A 20664-nucleotide genomic window follows, 5' to 3' on the forward strand; every position below is an offset into this window, starting at 1 on the left:
GGTTGCATCAGTAGACGTTTCAGAGCCATGGAGAGGAATCCTTCCACTGTACTCTGCACTGGCCAGACCTCACGTTGAATACAGCGTCCCGTTCCAGACCCCCCACTTGAAGCAGGATTTGGATACGCTGGACGGAGTCCAAAGAAGGGCGGAGGAGGTGATTAGGGGGCTACAGACACAGTGCTGTGAGGAAAGGTGGAAGGAACGGAGTATTTTTAGCCTTGAGAAAAGAAGACTTGAAGGGGGGTGGGATAGGGCAGCACATTTCAAATCCCTCAAGGGTATCCCGCCTTTTGCCCAATACTGGGCCTCAGGGCGGCCTCAAGGGTTGCCACACAGAAGAGGGCTGCACCCTGATTTCTGTTATCCAAGACTGCAGGACACGGAATAATGGGCTCAGATTACAGGAAGGCAGATTTTGGTTGAGCATCAGGGAAGCCAACCTCAGTCAGATACTGGAAGCCGTTGCCTAGGGAGGCGATGATGAGCTCCCCGTCCCTGGAGGGAGTCAGCCAGAGACTGGACAGCCGTCTGTCAGGGATGCTTGAAACGGGATTCCTGCACTGAGCAGGGGGTTGGGCTGGATGGCCTCAATGGGACCCTTCCCTCTCTAAGATCCTACAGTTCGGGGGCCCATTGGGGAAGAATCGAGGCCCATCTCTGCCGTTGGGCCCCAGCCTCTGGTCCTCGCGTGGAAACAGGGAGGTCCTGCTCACCCTGAGCAGCCGTTCACGTTGTGTGAGAACCGACGGGGGCATCTGGAGAATTTGGCTTGGAAGTCTAAAGCAGCTTCCCCAACCTGGTGCCCTCCAGAGGTGTTGGACTACAACTCCCATAGGTGGCTGGGGATTATGGGAGTTGTAGTCCAGCACGGCCGGAGGGCACCAGCATGGGAAAGGTGGCGCTAGAGTGTTCAAAGCACATTAGTCAGAGAAGAAGCCTGCAAATCCCAGCATTGTGGCACACTGGGAGTGGTAGGCCTTTTAATCTGCAGAACTGGGCGTGCGATGGTGCCCTTTAATGCATTAAAATACAATTAAACGACATAATAATTGCTAAAACGTTCATATTTGCCGCACCGACACAACAACAATCTCTCCTCGACCTCTGCGGATGAAGTGGTGTTCCCTCGCTTGCTTCCCCCTGCCCCCGTTTTCTAAAGCGGCCTCGCAGCGCCCATTTCATCCGTGAATACATGTTGCTGATGGCTTCCCCCTCCCCCGTCCTCCCCTGCCCCCCCCGTTTCCTCTCCCCTCCTCCCCCCTTTTTGGGGCCTCCTCTGTTTGCAGAAAAAAATGGACGGCCGGGAATATCAAGATGCCCAGGGTTTCGCGGCGGACATTCGATTAATGTTCTCTAATTGCTACAAGTACAACCCTCCTGACCACGAAGTGGTGGCCATGGCCAGAAAGCTCCAGGTAAATGTGGTTGCGAGGAAAGCAAACGCACCCATCGTCCCCTGGTGAGAGATCGGTGAACGGCCTCCGAATGCGCACCTGCGGGGCTGCGGTCCTGCACCCTCTTCCAGCCGGCTTCCTCTGGCGACGGAGGCAACTCTGCTGCCCGGGTTTCTGTAGCTGATTGGGAGGAGGCAAACCCAGACCAGGGACTCAGGCAGAGAAGTGACGGGCTGCGTGGTTTAGGCCCATTCAGTCCCACTGGCTGCAGAAGAACCTTTGCTGGAGTTCCTCGCTGGGTCTCTGCGAGAAACTCCTCAGGGGACGACTCTTCTTCTGACTGGAACTGATTTAACAAATGCATACTTCAAGGTATGCATATCGCACCTAAGTTAACAAAATGGATGAACGTTAATTCGTAGCAGGGCTTCTCAAATGTCTGTTAGCGGAGGCAGACTTTTATCGCTGCCCTCCCCAGAAAATAAAATTGCGAGCCGTGCACCACCTCAACAGGAAGTAATTTTATGATTTGTGGCGTCCCCAGCCCTTTTTAAGGCTTGGTGGGTACATTTGGGATTTTGCAGGAGTGTTGCGGGCACTCTCACAAAATGGCTGCAACGTTGGCAGGAGTTGCCCCTTTGCAAAACAGCTGCCCTGTTTGGGAAACACTCATTTCCCAGAAGGTAAAGAAAAGCCCCTCGCCAAGGGGTTAGTAACCTCAGTCCCGTTTCGTTCAATTTAGTTCCCGTTTAGGTCTAGTCTATGTTGGAGTAACACAGATGGCATTGGAGGATGGGGGCCCTTCGCTTTAGAGCATGCCAGCCTCCTCGTTGAAGAGACAATGTCGAACTCATTGCGGCCCACAGGCTGCAGGACTTCCTTCTGTCTGAACGCGCAGAGGGGTCGCCCCCTCCGCCTGGGCTCAGTAGTTGAGTCTCTGTCCCAAGGCACGCCGAGCAGGGGATTTGGGGGAGGCTGAAAAAATGCTTGGCTTGGCTTTTATTTCGAAACCCCTGAAAGTTTCCCTCCCAGCCATTTCAACTTCTGCGCCAAGAAAGGAAACAATTCTGCAACTGCTATAAAGTCTGCAAAGTCCCCAGGGTTTCCCCTTATTTATGCATAATTTTCTCCCCGCCATATTTGCACCTCCCTGCCATGACCGTGCCTGGTTTTGCCAGCTCCCGGCTAAACAGCCGTGCTGGAAACGGAAGCCTCCCGCGTCACCTGTAGAAATCATACTCTGGCAACATGGAGCTTCGCTCCCGTCAGCAGGTGCGGCTCCCGTGCTTCCAAGCGTATTTCGTGCCTGCAACACAGGCTTGGGCTGCTGGTGCCCTGCGGATGTTTTGGCTTGCAACCTCCAGCAGCCCTTGCCAGCACAGCCAATGGTGAGGGGCCACAGGAGCCGTCAGCCAACACGTCTAATAAAGGCAAGGCACATGCCGAGTGGTTCACACAAAACGACACACCACAGTACGGGTTGAACCGTGGGGTTATTTATTTATTCATTAAATTTATATACCGCCCCATAGCCGAAGCTCTCTGGGCGGTTTACAAAAGTTGAAAACTTTTGTTGCTGAACCACGGGCTGTTGTGTGCTGTGAACCCAGACGTGCTGACAAACCACGGCTTGTTAACCACGAACAACCCCAAAAGACAACCCGTGGTTTGCTATTCGGTTGAGAACTGCTCTGCTCCCTGCAATTAAACCTGCTGCCAGGACTCTGCAAACGGGTGATATTTGCCCGGCTGCATTTTATTTGCACGCCGTGTGCTGACGTGAGAAACGCCGCGCGCCTTCTCCTTCCTGAGTGTCAGAGCCAAGAGCGTCTCCGGTTTGGCTGCAGGAAGCACGGAGTCTGTGCCGCGTGCCCCCAACGTTTGGGAGATGCCGGGTGGTGCGCACGTGCGTGCGTGTCTTCTTTCGCCCAGCCGGTCCCCCAACCTCGCTTCTTCTGCCGCAGGACGTCTTCGAGATGCGGTTCGCCAAGATGCCGGACGAGCCGGCAGAACCCCCTCCCCCGCCTGCCCCGACCGCGCCGGTCGTGAGCAAAAGCACAGAGAGCAGCCACAGCAGCGAAGAGAGCTCGTCCGATTCGGACAGTTCGGACTCGGAGGAGGAGAGGGCCACGCGGTTGGCGGAGCTGCAGGAGCAGGTGAGCGCCCCCACAGGGACCCCCCCCACCGCAGCCCTGTCCTGCGCTCCAGCCCCGTTCCATTTATTCCGCGGCGTTGCCCGCTGCTTCACGCTAAAAGAGTCCCAGAGCGGAGCACGAGACGAATGCCGTCGTACCGTCGATTCCATTACTCAGCGCCAAAACCCTGAGGCAGGAGAGGGCGGACTTAGACGGGCGGCCCTTTCCACGGCCCTTTGCAGCCTCCCCGCCACCGGCTGTGCTACAGTTCCATGCAACCCCAGCCTACCTGGACAGTTGTAGTTGGGAGTTGTAGTCCAGCCCCCAGGAAGGGGAGGGCTGGTCCAGCCAGGCCACTTGGGGCCGGGGGATTTCACTCGGGGCGCCACCCGCCCGCAAGAGATGCGTTCCGGGGCCTGGGGCGGGTCTCTTGCCTCCTCAGTGTCCCGTCTGTAAAGCGGGAACCGGAGTTGCCTCTGCGGGTCGGTCGGTCTGTTTGCTTGTTTCAAAAACACGCCCTGCTTTCTCGTCTTTATGAAATGAACGCAAAGGGGCTGGCTCTCAAAGTCATGCAGACACGGAAACAAATCCACAGGGTACATAACTAGCAGGAGAGGAGCGAAACCGGGGGGGAAGTCAAGCTGTTATTAAACCAGCCCAATTCTGAGAGCCCCAAATAAAAACAGGGAGTAATGCGCTGCTGTTTCCAGATGCCGGGGCTTACCTGGCTCCTGGTGGCATCTGGCCCAGGGCCGGGCAGGCCTTTTGGGGGAGGGCATCCTGTAAAGTTGGCACCACCACCGGGAAAGCCCTGCTGCTAGTGGAGCCCTGCTGAATTTCTCTCGGGGAACACCAGGCGCAGGGGGCCGGATCTTGAACAGAGTGCCCTTGGGGGAGGAGTACAACTCTTGCGGAGGATGGATGCAAAGCAAACGATAAAAGCACCTTGCAAATGGGGAACGCCACTGAACTGAGCGAGCAAACCCGGCCCTCCTATTTTCATGCGCTTTTAGTGGCCATGAGGGCCAGAAACTTGGCACTTTAAAAAGAGAGAGAAAGAGAGAGAGAGTGCAAAGGAAAGGGAAAGCCAGAGATATTCCTAGGATCCTGTGGGAGACCACGGAGTGTGGTTTGGTGGCCAGTGACCTCCCCGGACCCCCTGCCCTGCCCTCCCCCCCCCGACCGGCATCGCAGTGTGGACGGCACTATTTGCTTCCCTGCCTATGTTCTTGTTCACACAGGACGGTTCCCGATTATTGAGGCAGTGCTACACGGTCAATGACTCCCGGGACTGGAATGGATGGAATGTATTTGTTTCTTTTTATTTTTTAATTTCTTAAATTGATTTTCCTTATTTGTAAACGATATGTGACGTGCCGTAGCATAAGTGGCAGAGACGACCAACGTCCTCTGCAGGAGCTGCGTCGCGGCTTGGGGCGTTGGGGAGCCGGTGGGGCCCCCACCGCTTTATCCAAGCCCATTTGGGGGGGGGGGAGAGAGGCACGGGGAGGGGGGAGCAGAGGGTGGCCTAGGCCAAAAGGGAAGGCCAGCTCCGCTTCTGTGGATAGGAGGGGAGGGGGCGTTTTGGGAGGCGTATCTCCTCGCTCGGCTTGAGCGGGCCCTCCAGCCCAGACCCTTCCCGACCCGTTTGTGGAGCAAGTAAGGTGCGTTTGGCTCTACAAACACGGAGAAACGGGTGGGGTGGGGTGGGTTTAAATTAGCAGTGCCCCCCCCCACCGGTGTTATGGGTTAAGGGGGGGGCGGCTGCAAGAGCTGGAGATTGCTGCAAGGGAGAACCAACATTTCCTGAGCAAAAGGTGGGCTTGGTTTGAGGTGGCTTCCCTTGCTACGGACCCTGGGCTGAGAGCTAATCGTCCCTTGACCGCATGTCATCGATTTGGATCGATCCCCCTCTTTAGCACGGAGAAGACCAGTCCCTGACCCTTCCTGCTCAAGTGTTTTGTCTGGGAGAGAAGTTCTGCCCCACTTACTCCCAGTGAGGGTTCATCCAGGGGGAAGAACGGTACTGCGTTTGGTCCCCCCTGGTATCACCCCTTTCCGCACTTTCCGCAGGCCAGAGGGCATCGGTGGGCGAGGCAGGGGCTCCTCCAGGGGGATTCCTCTAGGGGGTGGGGCTTGGGGGAACCCCAGGCAGCTCCGCAGGCCAGGTTCGGCCGACGGGCCGGGCCTTCTGCACCCCTAGTGTAGACGGACCAGAGTAGACCCATTGCCTGCTGGGATGAGGCGGCTCTGTTCTTTATGTCAGGCATTGTCCTTTACTGAGATCCGTGACAGAAATGTGGAAGAGTCCAAATTGTGTGCTCCAAGGGGCCTCTTGTGGTGGTGAACTCCTGTGCCTTCACACGCACGCATACGCACACACGAGGAGCGTTATCAGGGACTGATGATGATGATCCAGTGGATCCCCCCCATTGCGCTCTTCCCCCGGTGGGTGTGGCTGAGGACCCCTGTTCGCTGCACTGCTCCCTCTCTCCTGATCAGTGCCGCTGAGTCGCGCACGGGGCGTTGGCCACTCCAAATGGCTTCTAGTGCTCCCACCAGATTTCCTGAGAATGCCAGCATTTAATTTTCAACAGGCAAGTTTCTAGTCCTTATTGTTAAGGAGATAAACTTATTTTTTTTTGAAAAAGTGACATCTCCACCCCTCCACGTATTCTCCTCCTCCTCCTCCTCCTCCTCCTCCTCCTCCTCCTCCTCCTCCTGCCACTGCTTACCCCCACCCCACCCACCCCTGCGAACGGGGAATCCCAATGATACGACTGATCTATGTCCCGGTCTGACGTGTTGTCATGCTTCTGCTTGCCTTGCCTTTGTTTTGTCCTGTTTTATTTTATGGAATGTATTGGTTGCTGCTGTTGTTTTTCCCTCCTGTATTTTACTGTCTGTCCTGCCCAATCCTTAGCACTGGGGGTGGGGTTAGAAGCACAGTGCAGTGAGAAGCAGAAGAACACGATGGCTCAAAAGTGGCAGCGGCAGACGGACGTCTCGGATGTGGCCAGGCTTTTGGGGGGGGGGAGGGAGAGAGGGAGGGGGGAGCCCCCAAACCTGGAATGACCTGTGAAGATGTGTGGGGGGGATTCCCTCACAATAACCCTGTGAGGCAGGCTGAGTACTGAGGCGATGATTCTCTCAAAGCTACCTGGTGAGCTACATGGCTAAGTGAGGATTCAAACTCAGGTCTCCACAGTTGCTGACTGCAGGGAGGGGGGAGGAATCACCTTTCTGAATGCTCCACTGTGTAAATGAAAGGTGTGTGTGGGGGGAAACCCTACAAGTATAAAGCTATTACCACAAGGAATGCTGTGAGCCTGAGATGCTAGTTTTCTAATTGTGGGGTGACCTGTTTATTAAAACAAAAAAGAGTGGGGGAGCACATTTTTTAATGTGGTGACCCCCTCTTCAGTGGCAGCCTGAAGTGGCCCGATCCATTCCTACGGCACCTCCTGCTGCATGCGTGGATGAGGGTGCAATGTAGGACATAGAGTGGATTGATCTGTGGCCACTGCTGTGCAAGAGTCCCGGGGCCGAATCCTTGAGGCACTCTTGGTTTGGTGGCAGGGCAACACCCCCCCACCCACCCCGAGAGTCTGCATCTCCGTGCCTGAGCAGTGCATGCATCCGCTGGTGACGCACGCCTCAGCAGCCCCCAGAGAAAGCCCCCCCCCGAATCATGGCCACCGTGCCTACAGCTGCCACCTGTTCCTCCCCGTTGGCACTTCTACGTGGGGACGGCGCTCGCCCAATGGTGGCTAACGTGGGTCCAACAGCAAATGCAAGCCAGTCCAGAGAGACACGGCGGGGCCCAGACTAGTTCCCCTGGAGCCGGTTCACACATGTCCGTTTTCGCTGGCTGACTGCAGTGTCGGGTGAAAACCCTGTGTGCGAAGGAGCCGACCCGGGTTCAGCGCCACTTGCGGAGTGTTCAGTCCCTCTGCGACATTCCCCCCTCCCCCCGAGGATCCTAACGCAGAGGTGCGCCCAGGGGTGTGCGAAGGGGTCCCTCCGGGGGGAGGGAGGGCGGCAAGGTGCGTGGCTTTCTTAGCGTTGCCCCCATTCCTCTCCCTGCCAGCTCAAGGCCGTCCACGAACAGCTGGCCGCCCTGTCGCAAGCGCCTGTGAACAAGCCAAAGAAGAAGAAGGAGAAGAAGGAGAAAGAGAAGAAGAAGAAGGACAAGGAGAAGGAGAGGGAGAAGGAGAAGCACAAGGCCAAAGCTGCCGCAGCTGCTGCCGCCGCCGCCGAAGAGGAGAAGAAGTCCAAGGCCGCCCAGCCGGCAAAGCAGGCCCAGCAGAAGAAGGCACCAGCCAAGAAGGCCAACAGCAGCACCGCCGCTGCGGGCAGGTGAGGGGGCCGCCCACAGAGTTCCCAGGGAGCAGAACCCGCCTGTTGGCCTGAAGGCCCAGTCTGGCCTGCAGAGTCCCTGGGGGTCTTCCAGTGAGGGGGCCTTTGGCCTCTAAGTGGTCACTGCGGAGATCCGGACAGCACGGAGAGGAACTGCAAGGGGCGATGGGCGGGACCGGACGGCTGGGGGGGGGTCTGGTGGGGGGCAATTCCACCCCCCTGCACTGGATGGTGAGGCTGCAGCTGCTACAGCGCCGAGAGAGCTGCTGGAAGGGAAACGGGGGCTCTGGTGGGGCAGCCGTGCGGCACAAACGTCTGTAGCAGCACGGGCGATCTCGGGGGCTGCCTCCCCACCAACGCCTGGCTCCGAGGAAGGGGCCCCTTGCGGCGGAGCGCTGGAGTGGGGGTTCCCCGGGGAGCCTCGCTGCCTGTTCTCTCTTCCGTGCAGCCGGCGGGGCTCCCCGGGGAGTCGCCCCACTCCATCCTGTGCTCTGAGAAGGCCTCGGAGTGGAGCCTCGGACGGGGCGGGTGGGGGTGGCGGTGGGCCTGCAGAGAGCGGGGTCAGCCGCTCTCCTGCTGCAGCGTTTGCCAGCAGCGTTCTGGAGTCCTGGGCGGGCCGATGCCTCCCCGCTGAGCATCCCGCAGAGCCAGGCCTCAGCCCACCACACTGATGGCAGCGTTTGCTGCGAGAGGAGCTGGCCAGCACGGCTCGCTGAGCGTCCGCCGGCTCTGGCCTGTCGCCTGAGAGGTGACCGTCGCCTGCCCTGTGCCTCGCTGTGAACCGTCCTGGCAGGGAGGCCTGGGCCGGCGGGGCAGGACACACGCAGGGTCTGCGCCTCACGGATGGGGCCAGCCTTACCCTGGGGTGTCGGCCCGGTTCCCATGGCCACGGCTACGCTAGCTGGCTTGTGGAGCTGGACAGGGGTCCCAGCGCGGCTCACCCCCCTCCCTCCCTCCCTCCCTCCCTCCCTCCCTCCTAGGCAGCCGAAGAAGGCGGGGAAGCCGCCGTCCGCGGCCTACGACTCGGACGAGGAGGAGGAGGGGGGCTTGCCCATGACCTACGACGAGAAGCGGCAGCTCAGCTTGGACATCAACCGGCTCCCGGGGGAGAAGCTAGGCCGGGTGGTGCACATCATCCAGTCACGGGAGCCTTCGCTCAGGGACTCCAACCCGGACGAGATCGAAATCGATTTCGAGACCTTGAAGCCCACCACGTTGCGGGAGCTGGAGAGATACGTCAAGTCCTGCTTGCAGAAGAAGCAGCGGAAGCCGTTCTGTAAGTGCGGGCGGCTCGGGAGACCGGTCCGAGTTGGAAACGGGGCCACGTAGCAGCTCTCCGCTTAAGGAAGGCCCTGCTTGGATAATAGCGACCACCGCCACCACCATAATGATAGAATGCATCTGCCGTTCTAGATCTTTTCAGCATGGAATTATTGGCAGATGTCAACTGGAATATTTATTTATTTATTTATTTATTTATGCATTTTTATCCCTCCTTTTATCCAAAAAGGCTCTCAGAATATACCAGAATGCAAATATTGCTTTTCATTTAATAACACACACCAGACAGTCGGTTTCAAATTTCCGATCCAGACGGGCAAAAAGAAGAGAAAAAACCAAACTATTCCTCCTCCTCCTCCTCCTCCCTTTTTTAATGCAGGTTCTCTACAGATGTCTTGGACTACAACTTCTAGCATCCTCAGCTAGCATGCCCAGTGGTCAGGAATGCTGGGAGTTGTAGTCCAAAAACGTCTGGAGGGCACCAGGTTGGTTAAGGCTGGGGTGGAATATTTTCAATAGCTTTTATTTTTACTTGGCAACTTCAAATTTCTCAGCCTCCTGTGGGTGCAAAAGTGCGTTGGAGCGGAGCCTCTCGGGGGAGCCGCCGTCGTTCCCCTGCCGGCCGGCCTCCTCTCTCTCGGGTAAAGTGAACCCATGGGGCCTCCCAGGCAGGGGGGCTGCCGGCCCCAGAGCTGGCCCCTGCCCCACACGATCCCTTCCCGTGGGAGCCTTCTGAAGGCCCACAGATGTCTCCTTTGCTACTTCGGTATAATAGTTCAGCTCCGGCTTGTGACATGCCCGTGTGCGTCCCGGGTCTTCTCTGTCTACACAACAGCCTTGTGAGGTAGGCCGATGTTATTCCCAGCCTGAGCTGTTGAAGGAGGACAGGCAAGAAATCTAGCTAATTCCTCCCCCCCCCCCCCAAAGGGCACGTTTAGATAAATCATCCTGAGGTGTCTCTGTACCGGGTGCAGAACGCCTTCCCGACCAAGGGCCAGACTTCATTTCAGGGAAGCATTCCAGGAGTGGGCGGGGCTGGAGGCAAAAGGGGGCGGGGCCCAAATGCCAGGAATACCTGCCTGTTCTCGCTGAAAGCGCTGCCTGCCTGCCGGCCACGGCTCTCTGCATTTCAACCTTTCAGACGGGGGGGGAGGGGGAAGGACGGACACAGGGGGAGAGGGCAGGGTCCTTCCGGATGTCCCAGGTGGGCCGGGATTTCTGCACCCCTGACTAAAAACACATTGGGATGTTTTCCTCCCCACGCAAAGCCAGGTGGTCCAAGCGGCACCCCCTGCCCGGCCACGGCCGCGGCCTGGGATGTGGGAGGGGGCCGGCGCCTCTCCCGGCCCGTGCCTCCTCCTCCTCCTCCTCCTCCTCCTCCTCCGCCGTGGCGCCCCTCCCGCTGACGCTGGTCTTTCTCTTCCCCCCCAACCCAGTCTCAGCCATTGTGCGTTCCTCCCCCACAGCGGCAAGTGGGAAGAAGCCGGCCGCCAAGTCCAAGGAGGAGATCGCTCAGGAGAAGAAGAAGGAGCTGGAGAAGCGGCTGCAGGACGTGAGCGGCCAGTTGAACAACAAGAAGCCCGCCAAGAAAGGTGACCCCCGGGGTGGGGGTGACGGGGTGCTGTGTGCAGTGGCTAGCGGCTCCTCTTCTCTTGGGCCCAGGCAGAGCATGAACCCGGTGACCCCAGTCTCCCTGGCAGAGGGGCAGGGGAGTTGCCTCTGCCCCCGGCCTGTTCCCTTTGTGCCATAGAAGTGAATGGGAGGCATGGAGAGCGGGGCTTGCTCCTACCTTCCCTACTCATGAACCCAGGGGTGTAGCAGCATCAGAGCTCACAGGCTCGAAGCCCCGGGATTTTTTATTCTTAGCAGAGACGCTGACGTCCTCCCTCCCCCACCCACCCCTCAGAATTCCTCACTCCCTCTGAGCAGAGCTGCAGTCCTCACAGTGGCTGCAGGAGAAACGGAATTCCCCAGAGACAACAGGTTGTTCCCTGTTGTTATGCAAAGTATTTTGGGGTGGGGGGCTGTTGAAGGGGCCCTGACGGCCCATTAGCTTTACAACCACGACCCTACAATAGGTAATACAAGGGGTGGGGAGAGAGAGAGATGCCCCCTTCACCCTCTGCTCTTCTTCATTAACTGTGCTGCTGCTATAAGCAGCTTCCGTTTCACTTCATGGTGTTTTGAACGAGGGAGAAAAAATGTCTCCCCGCCCACCTTCCCCACACCCTGCGTCATTATGTCCACCTCTGTCAGGTCTCCCCTCAGCCTCCCTTTTTCCAAGCGAAACAATCCCAGCCGTAGGGGAGAGCCTTCCGTCCCTGGATCGTTTTAGCTGCCCTTTTCCAGCTCTGCAATATCTTTTTTTAGGTACCGTGACCAGGACTGTACACAGGATTCAAATCACACCATAGAGTTGTGTGAAGGCAGTATGATATTAGCAGTTTTATGCTCAGTTTCTTTTCCAAACATTGACCTGGCCTTTTTTACAGCTTTTTTTACAGCGGCCGCACCCTGGGTTGCTATTTCCATCAAAATGTCCACCACAACCCCAAGATCTCTTTCTTGGACGGTCACTACTAGCTTTTGATCCCACCAATTTAGACGTGAAGCTGGGACTTTTTTGCCTCAACGTGCAGCAATTTGCACTTGCTTCCGTTGACCCACATCTGCTGTTTGGGTTCCCATTTTCTCCCGGCCTGGAGAGATCCTTTTGGAGCTCCTCACAATCCCTTTTGGCACCGGCAGTGTAATTTTTGAAATGTACACAAACTCAGGGAAACACACACCTATTTTGGGGAATGAAACCCGACTCGAGTTAGAAAGATCATGAACTCCCTGAGTTTGCTTTTTGTGGGGCAGCAACTACTTTTCCACCCCACACCCCAAAATGGCTTTAAAATGACCCAAGACGTTCCTTCTCCAGAGAAGGGGTGTTTGAGTCATTGCTGTGACTTCATACATTGGGTAAAAACACGGAGAGGCAGGAGCCAGGGCTACTTTCTCATAGAACGACTGGGCAGAATAGCACCTGCACATTTTGCATCCTATCTTGAAAAGCATTAGAAGCTTTGCAGCTGCTTCTTTTAAACGGAAGCAGGTAACCCAGGGATTATGCTTCATTAGGGGAACACCTTTAGCCCTCGCATTGGCACCTGTGGATAGGGACTTAAGCAAGGCTTAACTAAAAGGAAGATCCCCCTATGACCACCACCACCAAAGTAATCATAACTAGATGGTTTTCAAACAATTATTCAATTATTTTATTGACTCTTCATCTGGCTGGTGTATAATACATTATAAACATCCAAACCGCAAATAAAAACCGCAGAATAAAACCAGCAGCAAAGAATGAAGCCAATACAACGTCACAAAAGCAAATTAAAACCAGCAGCAAAATGATACACCGAGGAGTTCTTCATGCAGTGCAAAGTTAGAATGATGGGCTTGACAAGGAGACTGAACGCTGGCTCCGATGTCCGTGGGGCGGTGATTCCGCTCCGTGTTTCAGTCGGGGCCCAATGAGGAACCCTAAAGGAGGCCTCCAGAGGTGGTGGTCAATTGTGTGTGATTTTGCTTTCTTTGCTAGAAAAATCCGGCTCCGCTCCTTCCGGAGGCCCGTCTCATCTCACCAGTAGCAGCTCTTCTGAATCTGGGACCAGCAGTTCCAGCGGATCCAGTTCGGACAGTAGCGATTCGGAATAAAACGCTGGACTCTTTTAATGCACCTGGACAGCAAACGGACGTCTCACCGACACCTGCCCCCCCCCCAAAGCTTTGGTTCATCGTTTCGTATCATCATCATCATCATCATCATCATCATCGTTATTTTTAACCAGTGGTCCTGCTCTCTTCTCTCGTGACCAGTTCTACGTTTCCGCCCCCTCCAGTCTTTTAAAAACTTTTTTAAAAAACAAAAATTCAGTGTTATAAAAAGATCCCTTCCTAAATTAATTTCCTCCCCGCTTTTATTAGGTCAAAGGTCTTTTGTGTGCGAGCGAGAGTGTCTTGATGACTAGATTTGACAACGAGTAATTTCCTTCACTTAAAAGTCTCTAAACTTTGCTTTTTTAAAAGAAGCGAAAACCAACGAAGGTGATTCGCTCACCAACGGGGAGATGAGGAAAACTCCAGATAAGAAATCGATGGCATTTTTTTGCAAGGTGTAATATAAGGGTGGGTACAGGGGAGAGGCGGATTGTTTTGGTAACTGAACTTTTCCTGGAGGAAATTCCCTTTTTAAAACAGGCCAAGACTGTACGACAACACGGAGCGGAGAGAGGGGTGGGGGTAGGGGTGGGGGTGACCTTTTAACTTGGGGTGGGGGGCGGGAAAGGGATGAGAACTCTCTGTAAAATGGTACTGTATCTGAAAGATGTTAGCTTTTGAAGTAGTCCAATGTATTTGTTCTTAGCACTAGTATTCCTAACCTCCGTGGGCCCGATCCACTGGGGGGGGGGCGCTCTCCCACGCAAGCCCCTCTCTGGAAGGAAGGGAGCCCCCAGAGAAGAGGAGGTCCCGGTGGATTGGGCCCTACATCTACATGGTGATGAAGCTCACCCTTTCACTCATATATATACATATACGTATATATGTAGATATATATGAGGGAAGAAAAAAGAAAGCTCATGTACTGTGGATGGTTTTCTTTCAAATGTATCTTTTTAGACATTTCTTTTTTCCCCTTTCTTTTTTCTAAAAATAATAATAATAATACTGTTCTCGAGATCCGCCACACTCTTGTTCCGAAAAGCTCTCCGAGGGGTTGGCTGACATGTTAAAAGTCGGTGGGTGGCCGGGATCCGTTCGCTGCGGAGGGACAGTGGCGCGCCGGGCTGCGAAGTGTTGTGCTCATGCTCTCTGCGCCAGGCAGAGCACTCTCCGGGCAGCTTCCGACGGTGTCGTTGCGCAAGGATGGCTCGCAGGCGTCCGCCGAATCGTTCCGTGGCGCAACCAGTTCCACGAGCGGAATGCGCAACGGGTCGGACGAGCGTGATGCGCGCTTTGCGCAAATGTAGCTCTCATTGGATTTTTCTCTTGCGCAAAGCTCAGAACCTAATTTCTGATAACATGACGTCGCTTGCGGTAATGGAGCAATCCGTTTGGATGCTGCCCGTGAATAACTGGAAGGGGGAATTGTGTTGCCTGCATCGTCCGTGCCCTGACGTCACTTGCAGACAGTGCACCGTAACTGTGTAAGCCTTTGGGTCCTGCCCACAACCGACGTGGAGTAGAGGGTACAGATACCCTGACCCCACTGGCAGCCTTCTCCTTTGATCCACAGAGCGAGGACACATCTTAAGATGCTGGGAAATGTGACTTTACTTCCAATAATCAGGCTTTACTATGAATAAAGTCGTCTTTCCCGGCATCTTGAGGCACAGTCTCTCTCTCTCTCTCTGTGGATGTTGGGCGGAGGCCTTCCACTTCTTCTGTACTCATTCCAACCTCTTCCTCTGCCCGCTAGATGTTCTGGGGCTAGAGGAGCAATTCTATGGAGCAGGATCCTATCGTGGAGCCCTCTGAACGTGCTGGATGGAAACTTCCATCAGTCCCAGCCAGGAGGTGACCTCCTAGTGCAACTGGAGGAGGATGTCGTCTCAGCAGGGAGCTGAAGCCATTGCTCAGGCCAGCTGGGAATGATTGGGGTTTCAGTCCAGGTGGGGGAGGTGATGGTCTGCAGGCGCTAACCTGGTACCCAGGTTCCTGAGGCCTTGCTGTAACACCGCCCATGTGATCTTGTCCTCCTCGTTGAGGAGGAAGAATTGGAATATCCTGGTCACTCCTCAGAGTGTCAAGGAGGAGGCAGCAGCCCAGGTGAAAGGAGGTGGACTCTGTCCGGAGGCATGGTGGTGGGGTGTTTCTCCAAGAGCGCCAGAGGTGAGAACTGTGTGGCCTTCCAGATGTTTTGGCCTACAACTCCTGATGGCTCTATGCTACCTCCGGGAACAGAGGCAGCATGCCTAGGTACACCAGTTGCTGGGGGACATGGGTGTGAGGGTGCCGCTGCAGCCATGCCCTTGTGGGCTTCCCACGGAAGGCTGGATGCGATGGGTCTTTGCTCTGATCCGACATGGCTCTTAGGTTCTTGGGTCCCACTGTGCCTCACCCTTGGCAGGGGCTGTAGGCTAAAACATTGCGAAGGTTCACTAGTGGCCAACCCCTACCGTAGCCCGAGGCCGGTCCCCCACCCCACCCCCGGGGCTACTCCAGAACCAACACCCTCCGTCTGTCGGATGTCACGAAGACTTCCTGCCAAGCTCTGCCGCAGCGGCATTTTAACCCGCGTCCTGTTCAAGACTTCAATAGGGCCCTGGGGCTGAGACCCTAGCTGACCCCCCCCGGGGAGGGGTGCCGTGGGTCAGCAGACAAGTCGCTGAATCTCTGTTCCTTTTTTTTAAAAAAAACCCTTTTTGTAACAGCAAGGAAGCTCTTAGGATGGAAGGCTACTCGTGTGTCATGCAAGTGCAGATTTCCAAAAAATCAAACCTTTTACCTCAAGGTATGGGGGGAAAATACACTATGGGAAAGGGGGAGGGGGTGGGGAAAATACCATTTTTTGTAAGGCTCATCGATTTTCTAGAAGCTATTTTTTTCTCCAGCCTGACCCTGGAGACCTGCACTTTTGCAAATGACACACTCCAGAATTGACTATCCCCTTGTTTTCATGTATATAGAAATACTTTATTTATTAACACCATTGGTCACTTAAAAAAAAAAACACGTATCCTGCATTTTGAAGAGCAGCAGAGGAAAAAAAATATTGCAGGTTTGTGCTGTTTTTTAAACCACGCTCAGAAGAATTGGGAGTCCTTTTTATTTAAATGTATTTGACTTTTTAACCAACAGGTGCTACGGATCTTTGATAGTTTCCTGGGCCGGTGCTTATTCCTTGTACGTGTATTCAGTTTTTTTGGGGGTGGGAGGGATTATTTTGGGTTTTGTTTGGTTTCTTTTTTGTACAGACTTTGGACTTACAGGTATTGGTAACTTCCAGATAAAGCATGTTTTATTTGTATATTCCTTAGTCTCCTTTCACGTTGGTCTTTTTCTCTTTCTCTGTATCTTGTTTTAAAGTAGAACAGTTTGAAAAAAAATAAAGGAACAAAGACCCAATGAACAGAGCAAATGGCACTTCTGTAGTACAAATGTTTCGCCCACTCCCACCCTCCGTGCTCAATGGATGCCATTTACTTCAATGGGACTTAAGCCAAGGGGGGGGGGTTCCAGCTCCTAATTTTTGCTGGTCTACACCAGCCTTTCCAAACCCAGGTCCCTACAGATGTTTTGCACTACAGCTCCCATCAGCCTCATCCAGCATACCCAATGGTCGGGGATGATAGAAATGGTGGGCCAAAACATCCGGAGCGTGGCGGGGTTCACCCTTTTCATTTGGCCCCTTGCAAAGAGGTGCCGTCGTGGGCTCACGCATTATGCGTCTCTACCAGCGCTCTCTCTTTGCATTCCCACCACATTTCTGTGGCCTTCTGCTGTTGAATTTGTTGGAAGCCTCCCTGAAACGTGCGTTTCCTTCCAGGTGGGACATTAGTTTTCAAGAAAAAACGCTGGTTTATTTGCAGCGGTGGTAGCAGGCAGGGGAGCAATCTGAATGATCTCTGCTTTTGTGAAAAGGAAGTGATGAGAGTTTTCCTGGACTGCGCGCTTGAACGGTTCCCCGCAAAACCTAAGTTGTTCCATGCAACAATCAGCATGGACAGCAAAAGGGCTCCACTTAGCCACTGTCCTGACCGGCTCGCCTTCCGCATGCAGGGAGGTGCTTGCTTTCTTCATAGGGAAGCATTCAAAGCTGCAACACTCTTACCTGGAGTGCGCTCCCACTTGATTCGACCAAATGTGCAAACCGGGTTTTTTTACTCAGTAGTCCTAAACCTCTGTGGATCCTGGATCGATCTCTGCTGACAATGCAGCGCCTATTTCTGCACCGGAAAGAACCAAATGGCAATTGATGAAGGGTTGGGTAGTTATTTCAGAACAGGAGTCGTGCAATTGTTAATGCCCCTCGGGGGGGGGGGGAATCCCCAAGTAACTTCGGAAACACTGTTCAAAATTTGCCAAGAAGATAAATGGAAACACTGTCTTAAAAACCATTTGGAAAACCCATTTTTTCTGGAACCGTTTTGGTAGGTCTGCTGGCTCATGTCCCTTTCTTACCCTTAGTGCTGAAATTACATCACAGTGCAAAATTTGGATTGCCCCGTGTCCCTGGAGACGTCAAGCTTGTTCTTATCCCGCACCAGAATTGCCTGGTTGCCGTACTGCGAGTACCACACGCTGCGGCTCCTGCTCAGGTAGGTTCCCGGCGGGACGGTCTCCAACTTCTGCTGTTGCTGCTGCCAGATCAGCAAAGAGGTGTCCCTGTAACGGAGGCGGGCGTAGGCCTCTGAGAACGCCTTCTCAGCCAGGGGAGGGCGGCTGCCGCTCATTGCTCTAGCTGCCGGCGGCTCTGGACAGGCCGGGGGGTCCCACGGCCACTGTATTCCAGCAGTAGCTCAGGGCTGAAGCGGACTTTGCTCTGGCGCTGAGCAAGGAGAGAAACCACTTCAGACACGTCAGGGGAGACGTAACCAGGATCTCCTGGTTTTTCACTCAAAGAGGTTTTCAGGAGGTTGAGACTACAACGGAGAAACGACTCAGAACGCTGGCTTTCATGGAAAAACATAGGACCTGGTCTTGGTTCCCTGCCCTTTCAGCACCGAGACTTCTGTGATCTGGTTCTGTCCTGCCTCCACACCCATCCTTCCTTTCGGGGTCTTCTTTCAGCCTTCTTATCCTGCCTGCCTCCTGAGCGCTCTTCCCGGCCGAACCCTTGGTCTTACGGAAGAGGACATGGAAACACCAGGAACCGCCCTGGAAAAGGGGAAATCGGTGCTGGGCTTTTGTAGGCCAAAGAAGGAGGGATCCGTTGTTGAGACGCCTCCTGCGTCTTCAGCTCGGTTTGAGGATGGGAGCTACCTTGGGTCAGAAGGCGACGCTGCCTCTGTTTCCATGGAGACAAAGAGCCACGATGATCGATGCTGCTGCCGTATCCAGGACCCGTTGCGATTCCTTCCTTCTCTTGGCTGACTGGGCCATAAGGAAATCTAGGTAAGCGAAGCGCCTGCAGGATAATCGGGAGATGGTCAAGATAGTCTCCTTACCAGAGTAGCATAACCCACATGGAACAGTCTAACATGGAAGAGGAACAGGGGTTCATCAGACTGCATCTGGGAAATTGGTTTACTCCGTGTCAGCAACAACCACCGCACTGTGAATGAACAGCTTTCGTGAAGCCCTGTGTCCCTTTCTGCCTTTAATTTCTTTCTGGCCTCGTTGTTTACAGTCCCCCCCCCCCCCTCCTTAATGTGCTGTATAAACTCTGAAACTCTCCATACTGCTGCCACTCAGCGGCAGAGCCCTTGCCCTGGCCTTGCAGGCAGAAGGTCTCGGGTTCAATCTCTGGCAGCATTTCCAGGGAGACCGGGGGAAAACCCTGCCTGAAACCCTGGAGCTGCTGCCGGTCAGTGTTGACAATACTGAGCTAAATGGACTGCTGGTCTGACTCAGTACAAGGCACCTTCTCCTGTCACGTACCCCTGATGGAGGCTTCAGCAGAATAAACGGGTTTGTCTTTAAGGCGACACAGGGGTCTTTGTTGTGTTAGTTGCAATGGACGAACCGCCGCTGCCCTTCGTTGCAAATGTAGCCATGTTCACATGTTAGGGGTTGAGTCCAGGATCCGCCTGTGAGAGGAAGAGCTCCGCTCAAGGAAGGCCCCTCTGCCCCCAAAAGAATCCCCTCCACATGCCACAGCTCACCCTGTTCAGCAGGGCCTCCTGCCTCTCTCTGTAGTGTTATGGGGGGAGCCATGGGAGGACGGAGCGGGCCTAGCAGAGCCTGCAGAGGCCACCATCCTGGGCTTGCTAGCCAAACTGAGCAGGTGCAAGACAGAGCTCTCCGGCAGGGGGCTCACACAACACAACAGCCGCACACCCACCCCTGCCCCAGAGGTTCCGAAAGGGGTGTGATTTCCCCCCCCCCCCCGGATGTGGGGGAAGAGCCCCCTGCCCTGGCTGCAGCTGCCTTCTCTGGACTCGCTGCTCTCCAGGGTGCTGTTGCACCGTGTCCTGCCTTCTGGGTCCCTGTGTGAACAGAGTGCTGGACTAGATGGAGCGGCAGGGCCCTTCTGGTGTTCTTTTCAAGACAAAAACCTGGGCCCTGGCCTTTCCCTCCTGGGGATTATGGGAGCTGCAGTCCATCCCATCAGGGCGATTGTGGGAGCTGACTGTTAGAGCAGTACGACAATGGAACCAGTGACCTACGGAGGCAGCGGGACAACCCCCTGCCAGGGAGGCTTTAGGGTGGATTCCTGCCTTGAGCAGGGGGTTGGACTCGGTGGCCTTACAGGCCCCTTCCAACTCTACGATTCCATGATTCTATGATCAGGGGGATTGTGGGAGCTGCCGCCCATCCCTTCCGGCGCCCTCCGTCGGACCAGGCTGCCCTAAGGCAGGCGGAGAGGTCCTGGGAAGCGGGTGCCGCCGCCGCCGAGAACGTGCAGCCGGGGGGGGGGGGCTCCTTTCCACTGTTGGGTGTGTGTGGGGGGGACCAGAGGCTCGGATCCGCCACTCACCCGCCTCCGCCGGGGGCGCGCGGCCCTCAGAGCCCGGGCCGGCCGGCCGCCTCCTCCTGCGCGCTCCTGGCGTCGCTGCTGCCGGTCTCCACGCTACGGAGGCGGCGGGGGCGAGCCGAGCGCGTCAAGAGGCAGGCGGAGCTCCCGCGAGCCGCCCTCCGCGCTCCGCCCTCGCTCCGCCGCCGCCGCCGCCTCCTCCTCCTCGGAGCCGAGGGCTCCAAGCCAACCGCCCGCGCGCCCTGGCCGGGGGACGAAGGGAGGCGGCGGCGGCGGCGGCGGCGGGGCGCAGCGAGGCCCGGCCCGGCCCTTGGCCTGGAAGCCGAAGCGCAGCCTCCGCCCAGGGCGAAGGAGCACAGGCGGCGGCCCTGGCGCGGCACCCGGGGAAGCTGGACCCCAACACGAATCCCGTCACGTCTGAAGAGTTCATAAAAAGCCCATACACACCCGGATGTCAGTGGCGGGAGGGGCCCCTCTCCCCCTCCCCCTCCCCCTCGAACTGCGGGCCAGGTCTTTCCTGCCTGCCCTCTCCCCCCCCCCCCCCCCGCTCTCTTGTTCACTGCTGCCGAGGAGTCCGGTTTGACACAAAAATGCAACGTAAAACCCCATCCAGAAAGAAGGAATGATACGGAGAGGGGCGCCGGCCGGGGCGCTCCTGGGCGCGCAGCAGAGCCGCCCCGAGACAGACACACACACAGAGAGAGATTTAGGTATCTACTATACCGCCCAATAGCCGGAGCTCTCTGGGCGGTTCACAAAAAGTAAAGAGCAGGCGAAGCCCCCTCCCTCGGGGCTCTCTGGGAGGGCGGGGCGGGGTGGGGCGGGGCGAGCCGGGGGCGGAGCCGGGGGCACCTGGGCGCGCGCG

General features: G+C 55.8%; 2 protein-coding genes across 7 annotated transcripts in view; one reads left to right on the forward strand and one right to left on the reverse strand.

Moving 5' to 3' along the window:
• BRD3 (bromodomain containing 3) overlaps positions 1-13251 on the forward strand; it is a 35060-nt gene extending 21809 nt beyond the window's left edge. For 2 of the 5 annotated variants that reach the window (XM_063144804.1, XM_063144805.1), the window contains exons 7-13: positions 1290-1418; positions 3362-3553; positions 4774-4839; positions 7623-7891; positions 8872-9167; positions 10609-10764; positions 12762-13251. In XM_063144804.1, coding sequence (XP_063000874.1) covers positions 1290-1418; positions 3362-3553; positions 4774-4839; positions 7623-7891; positions 8872-9167; positions 10609-10764; positions 12762-12877 — 1224 coding nt within the window. In that variant the 3' untranslated portion in view covers positions 12878-13251. The remainder of the gene's footprint in view (positions 1-1289; positions 1419-3361; positions 3554-4773; positions 4840-7622; positions 7892-8871; positions 9168-10608; positions 10765-12761) is intronic. The other 3 variants (XM_063144806.1, XM_063144808.1, XM_063144809.1) reach the window with 3 other exon arrangements.
• Positions 13252-16104: 2853 nt separating this feature from the next.
• Positions 16105-19862, reverse strand: BRD3OS (BRD3 opposite strand). 2 transcript variants are annotated; one of them, XM_063144719.1, is made up of 2 exons: positions 19803-19862; positions 16105-18290 (listed from the first exon to the last, which is right to left on the reverse strand). In XM_063144719.1, the coding sequence occupies exon 2, from the start codon at positions 17614-17616 to the stop codon at positions 17359-17361; it is 258 nt and encodes an 85-aa protein (XP_063000789.1). In that variant the 5' UTR covers positions 17617-18290; positions 19803-19862; the 3' UTR covers positions 16105-17358. The 2 variants fall into 2 exon arrangements, with proteins under 2 accessions (XP_063000789.1, XP_063000788.1); XM_063144718.1 differs by lacking the exon at positions 19803-19862 and adding an exon at positions 18764-18840.
• Between the last annotated feature and the right edge of the window lie 802 nt (positions 19863-20664).

Source organism: Elgaria multicarinata, chromosome 19 (genome assembly GCF_023053635.1).
Source record: "Elgaria multicarinata webbii isolate HBS135686 ecotype San Diego chromosome 19, rElgMul1.1.pri, whole genome shotgun sequence".
NCBI classification, from domain to species: Eukaryota; Metazoa; Chordata; class Lepidosauria; order Squamata; family Anguidae; genus Elgaria; species Elgaria multicarinata.

Bases quoted from the DNA above. Each gene is read 5' to 3' on its own strand.
- BRD3OS (XM_063144719.1), bottom strand. From the start codon at position 17,616: ATGAGCGGCAGCCGCCCTCCCCTGGCTGAGAAGGCGTTCTCAGAGGCC.